Source organism: Sinocyclocheilus rhinocerous, unplaced genomic scaffold (assembly GCF_001515625.1).
Source record: "Sinocyclocheilus rhinocerous isolate Xijiao unplaced genomic scaffold, SAMN03320098_v1.1 scaffold892, whole genome shotgun sequence".
Classification (NCBI taxonomy): domain Eukaryota; kingdom Metazoa; phylum Chordata; class Actinopteri; order Cypriniformes; family Cyprinidae; genus Sinocyclocheilus; species Sinocyclocheilus rhinocerous.
The window spans coordinates 771,086-776,961 of NW_015642825.1; the positions used below are offsets into that span (position 1 = coordinate 771,086).

At 39.2% G+C, this 5,876-nt stretch overlaps 2 protein-coding genes across 4 annotated transcripts in view; one reads left to right on the forward strand and one right to left on the reverse strand.

Moving 5' to 3' along the window:
• LOC107756702 (zinc finger protein ubi-d4-like) overlaps positions 1-5,060 on the reverse strand; it is a 13,835-nt gene extending 8,775 nt beyond the window's left edge. Inside the window, exons 1-5 of one of the 2 annotated variants that reach the window (XM_016573912.1) lie at positions 4,875-5,060; positions 3,548-3,708; positions 2,259-2,366; positions 919-1,115; positions 753-845 (exon numbers count right to left, since the gene is read on the reverse strand). In XM_016573912.1, the coding sequence (XP_016429398.1) occupies positions 753-845; positions 919-1,115; positions 2,259-2,366; positions 3,548-3,708; positions 4,875-4,906 (591 nt within the window). In that variant the 5' untranslated portion in view covers positions 4,907-5,060. Of the gene's footprint in view, positions 1-752; positions 846-918; positions 1,116-2,258; positions 2,367-3,547; positions 3,709-4,252; positions 4,315-4,874 lie in introns of those variants that run through there. The other variant, XM_016573911.1, reaches the window with a different exon arrangement.
• A 106-nt stretch (positions 5,061-5,166) lies between these two features.
• hnrnpa0a (heterogeneous nuclear ribonucleoprotein A0a) overlaps positions 5,167-5,876 on the forward strand; it is a 7,555-nt gene continuing 6,845 nt past the window's right edge. Inside the window, exon 1 of one of the 2 annotated variants that reach the window (XM_016573915.1) lies at positions 5,167-5,869. In XM_016573915.1, coding sequence (XP_016429401.1) covers positions 5,226-5,869 — 644 coding nt within the window. In that variant the 5' untranslated portion in view covers positions 5,167-5,225. The remainder of the gene's footprint in view (positions 5,870-5,876) is intronic. The other variant, XM_016573913.1, reaches the window with a different exon arrangement.

Here is a 5,876-nt window from a genome sequence, read left to right on the forward strand (position 1 = left end):
AAGCGACGAGAATACTTTTTGTATGCGAAGAAAACAACAATAACGACTTTATTCAACAATTCGTCTCCTCTGTGTCTCTCCGCATCACCGTAGCGACATTTTGGAGAATATCCGCTGAACGCAAGCAGCGTACGCTTTTCTGTCAGACGCGCTGCACGGTAGGGGTTGAACGACTTCTGATTTTTTGAAGTCGACTTTTATGTGATGAAAGTCGAATTAGTCGGTGCAACCCCTACTGCACGGATGCGCTGTTTTCATTCAAATCAAAGCGTAAATACACGTAGAAAACGTATCCTTGTGTCGTGGCTGACACAGAATAGCGTACATTGCTTGCGTTCAGCGGTTATTCTCCAAAATGGTGCTACGGTGATGCGGAGAGACACAGAGGAGACAAATTGTTGAATAAAGTCGTTATTTTTGTTTTCTTCGCGTACAAAAAGTATTCTCGTCGCTTCATAACGTTACGGTTGAACCACTGATGGCAGATGGACTATTCTGATGTTGTCTTTCATACTTTTCTGGATCTTGACAGCGTAATTTACTTGGCAGTCAATGGGACAGTCACAAGCCTCCCGGTTTTCATCCAAAATATCTTAAATTGTGTTCCGAAGACGAACGAAGCTTTTAGGGGTTTGGAACGACATGGGGGTAAGTGATTAATGACAAAATTTTTATTTTGGGGTGGAGTATCCCTTTAAGTAAGAACTTACGAATGGCTGGTGTAACACTACCCAGCAGACTAGGCATGTTACCTTAGACTTTCCTTTTCCTCGTCTTTTTGGAGTCTCCTCCTCAAAATCTTCATCGTCCAGATCATCCAAGTAGTCTTCCGGCTCAAGGATCCTCTGAGAATGACAGGAAATGATCAGGCTATGCATTGATATAGGAAAAAATCCACCACTTGTGTGCTTATGCTACCTTCCTGATGCGTGTGGAGCCGCTGTGGCTGCTGGCCGTGCTGCTTCCAGTGATCTCAGCCAGACTGGTTTCTTCCTCAGGCGGTCTGATCTCAGTGGGCACTCTTTTATCCAGCGGCTCTCCTTTCAGCAAGGCTTCCAGACTGCTCCCATCCACCGGCCCCAACACATCTTTCTTCATTCCCAGTTCCAGCTCAGCTTTGAAAAGATGCCATTTTTAATCATTTGCTTATGATTTACAATCGGATTTTAAATATTTTCTCTGACTTGAATATCTCAATCTATATTGTTTATATATATTAAGCCTGACATATGAAATAATAATCTTTTTCTTTTTTTTAATGCAACAGTTTATTTAACCTTTTGATAAAATCTGAGAAACAAAAAAGTTTGCACATGTGTTTTATGTTGAGTATCATTTTGATACAACAGGCTTTTATGGCCTATAATGTAGGAGAATATGGAGATGATATTAGATCAAAAATAAGATGAAAAATTGATAACTTGTAATCAATGAGATCTTTATAACAATACTACTTACATAAAATGCATATATAAAAAAAATGTCTTAGTAAGATTTTTATGATCAAAGCTCTGTAGTTTTCTTATCAAAACATATAATGCAATGCAATACAATGATGTCTGAGATAAATAAACATTCTAGAAAGCCTGATGCATCATATATGTGACCCTGGAGCACAAAACCAGTCTTAAGTCGCTGGGGTATATTTGTAGCAATAGCCAAAAATGCATTGTATGGGTCAAAATTATTGATTTTTCTTTTATGCCAAAAATCATTAGGATATTAAGTAAAGATCATGTTCCATAAAGATATTTTGTAAATTGCCTACCGTAAATATATCAAAACTTAATTTTTGATTAGTAATATGCATTGCTAAGAACTTAATTTGGACAACTTTAAAGATGATTTTCTCAATATTTAGATTTTTTTGCTCCCTCAGATTCCAGATTTTCAAATAGTTGTATTTCTGCTGAATATTGTCCTATCCTAACAAACCATACATCAATGGAAAGCTTATTTATTCAGCCTTCAGATGATGTAGAAATCTCAATTTCGAGAAATTGACCCTTATAACTGGTTTTGTGGTCCAGGGTCACATATGATGCTCACATTTTAACATGGTTTTTCTAAAAAATTAATAATCAAGTAAACCTAAGTTGCTTCAGTCCATTAAGTGTTCATCTTGAAATATTATTCACAATATTAAAGTTACATTTACTATATAAAAGGAAGAAATTTGCTTATCAAAAACGATACAGTACGTGTTATAGAGTTAAACACAAGAACAGGAATAAACAGGCCATGTTATAACAGAATACCAGCTTTGAGTGGAGGAAAGACCAGAGCAGGTTCTTCTGGTGGGTGAGCTCTTCTTTTCTTCCTCCAGCGCCGAGCAGGATATGTGTACAGCTGTCCCGGTGTGGTACCTTAAATAGAAATCATAAACCGTGTCTGTTAGGACCCAGAGCTGGCTCGATTACTTACAAATTGTAGTCTGTTACTGATTCCAAATTACATGACAAAAATTGCAGTTAGTAACGTAATCCATTCCATTACACATTTTAGGTAATATAATCAGACTACTTTTAGATTACTTTTGACCTAACTTGTTTATCACATTGATTTAAATAGAATACAATTTTGTACCATATTGATATAAAAATGCAAAGAAAATAAGAAAATATGTTCCATGAAGTGCATTAAACATCACATTACATTATAAAGGTTCCCAAACTGGGGTTCATGAAGGAACTGCAGGGGGTTTGTGAGTTTAATGAAAAGCAAATAATTAATTAAATCATAAAAATGTAAAATTAAATTTTAAAATAACATCAATCAAAACAAAACTTACTAAAAAAATTTTTTATTTGTTTACCTGCATGTCATGTGACCGTTAACCAATACCAGAGAACCGTGAACATGCAAATGTGAGACTGAATAATTAAAATATTTATTTTTAAACCTCATCGGTACTTAAAGTAAATAAATTAGATGAAAGAGGTTCAGTTGACAAAAATGTCTGGGAATGCCTGCATTACACGTAAATAAGAAATAACGTGAATTTGTGCATTTGAAAGTCAAAAGCCTTACAAAGGCATACTAATACATGGTTAAGTAACCCACTGAGCGATAATTCAAATACAAGAGGAGTGTGTTCCTCAGTAGTTGATGCAGAGATGAAATATGGAGAAAACACTTCTTAAAACTGAAATGATTTTTGTAAATCCAGTGGTCAAATGCTGTGTGGCCTCTCAATTTTCTGTGCAATTATAGCCATCTGACTAATGTCTGGTCTTTGTGTGAAACTGGAAAACTTTCTGAATGTATTCAAGCGGTAGGCTATTTTAGAAAGGAACCTTTAAAATATGAAAATATGGAGAATCAATAGGCTAAATTATAATTTATTGCTATTGTGTGAATATATAATCAATAATAAAGTAACTGTAGTCTGTAGAATTTTAAAGTGTAATTTAATCTAATTACAAGTACTTAATTTTTGGAATCTGATTGCGTAATCCAGATTACATGTAACCAGTTACTACCCAGCGCTGCTAGTACCAGCAGGACAGACTGAGAATGGAATGAGTGTATTTGGCTGATGCTGAACCTGCACTCCTGTGTCTCTTCTCCATCCAAATGTAGCAGTTGCTTTGAGCGACTCCAGTCTGGGAGTCCAGGAAGGGCATGAGGATGCTCCTCTCGGCACATAGCCGGGCGTTATAACTGTGACACTGCTCCAAAGCATCTTTATAGTACTGCTCTCCAAGGCTTCAGTCCACACACACACACACACACACACACACACACACACACACACACAGGAGAGAGAATAACAAATATAAGATACTTCAAGGCATGTGATTTAGATTTACTGTTAATACACATTCACTTTTGATTAGTTAAATCAGTTTTGGGAAAATAGCTGAGGATTATTTCTATAAGGCTATATTTGGTGCGTCACAACGTGCTGATATGCAAACAATGGACATCAATGAGATGTACTAGTTTTTGCCAGTGTTAAAAAGCAAAGCCAACACTATAGACATTTTTATTTAATTTTTTTAAAAGATGAAAGGCAAAAGAATCAGTGACTGGTTTTTAAATAGATTTTTTAAGAAAACACATGACTGTAGCGCGCTTTCATGTCACACGAAACGATGAATGGTCGAGGTGGATTTTCATTATTAGCCAACCAAACACCAGCACAACGCTTCGGACTTAATGTTGACAATAAAACCGTCCCGAATCAGCCACAATTTGAGAATATCACACGGATATTCATTCAAAGAGTTTAAAAACTACATGTACTCACACTTTAACGATATTCTCCACGGCAGTCGCCATTGTTTTTGCTGTAGTGGGCTGTTGTTGTCTTCACTGCGCCAAGGCTTCAGTCCACACACACACACACACACACACACACACACACACACACACACACAGGAGAGAGAATAACAAATATAAGTTACTTCAAGGCATGTGATTTAGATTTACTGTTAATACACATTCACTTTTGATTAGTTAAATCAGTTTTGGGAAAATAGCTGAGGATTATTTCTATAAGGCTATATTTGGTGCGTCACAACGTGCTGATATGCAAACAATGGACATCAATGAGATGTACTAGTTTTTGCCAGTGTTAAAAAGCAAAGCCAACACTATAGACATTTTTATTTAATTTTTTTAAAAGATGAAAGGCAAAAGAATCAGTGACTGGTTTTTAAATAGATTTTTTAAGAAAACACATGACTGTAGCGCGCTTTCATGTCACACGAAACGATGAATGGTCGAGGTGGATTTTCATTATTAGCCAACCAAACACCAGCACAACGCTTCGGACTTAATGTTGACAATAAAACCGTCCCGAATCAGCCACAATTTGAGAATATCACACGGATATTCATTCAAAGAGTTTAAAAACTACATGTACTCACACTTTAACGATATTCTCCACGGCAGTCGCCATTGTTTTTGCTGTAGTGGGCTGTTGTTGTCTTCACTGCGCATGCGCACCAGCTGTCCTTTTTGAATAAACGCTACGTTCTCGTACATATTTGATCCGTCATAGCAGATGGAAGCTTTGAATTGTAGAAAATTTTTACAAAATATACTACCGACACACAAACGATACTTCGTATTAAGTAAGTTAATCAAAATAAATAAAACGCATTGATTTCATACCGCGGTGGGCGTGTTTACGTCTATATGACATCATCCGTCCGCACCGCCGCCATTTATATTTCACCGCCATTTTACGGCAACCCAGCAGAGATTAGGTTACGAAGATGACGGCGCATATGGAAAATCAACTTTGCAAGCTGTTTGTCGGTGGTCTTAACGTCCAGACCACCGACGACGGGCTGCGAAATCATTTCGAGCAATACGGGACTCTCACGGACTGCGTGGTCGTGCAGAACCAGCAGCTGAAGCGCTCGCGCTGCTTCGGTTTCGTGACCTACTCGAGCCCGGAGGAAGCGGACTCGGCCATGGCGGCCCGCCCGCACGTTCTGGACGGTAACAACGTCGAGCTGAAGCGGGCCGTGGCTCGGGAAGATGCGGGCAGGCCCGAGGCCCTCGCGAAGGTGAAGAAGATATTCATCGGCGGTCTTAAAGACGACATCGAGGAGGATCACCTTCGCGACTGCTTCTCCCAGTTCGGCGCGGTGGAGAAGGCGGAGGTGATCACGGACAAAGAGACCGGCAAGAAGCGGGGCTTCGGCTTTGTGTATTTCGAGGACAACGACTCGGCCGATAAAGCCGTGGTGCTCAAGTACCATGTTATTAACGGGCATAAAGTGGAGGTGAAGAAAGCCCTGACCAAGCAGGAGATGCAGGCTGCTGGGAGTCGCGGTGGCCGCGGCGGACGCGGCGGAAGGGGGATGGGCAGAATGCAGAACGGCTACGGCGGGCGCGGCGGCGGATACGGCAACTATGGC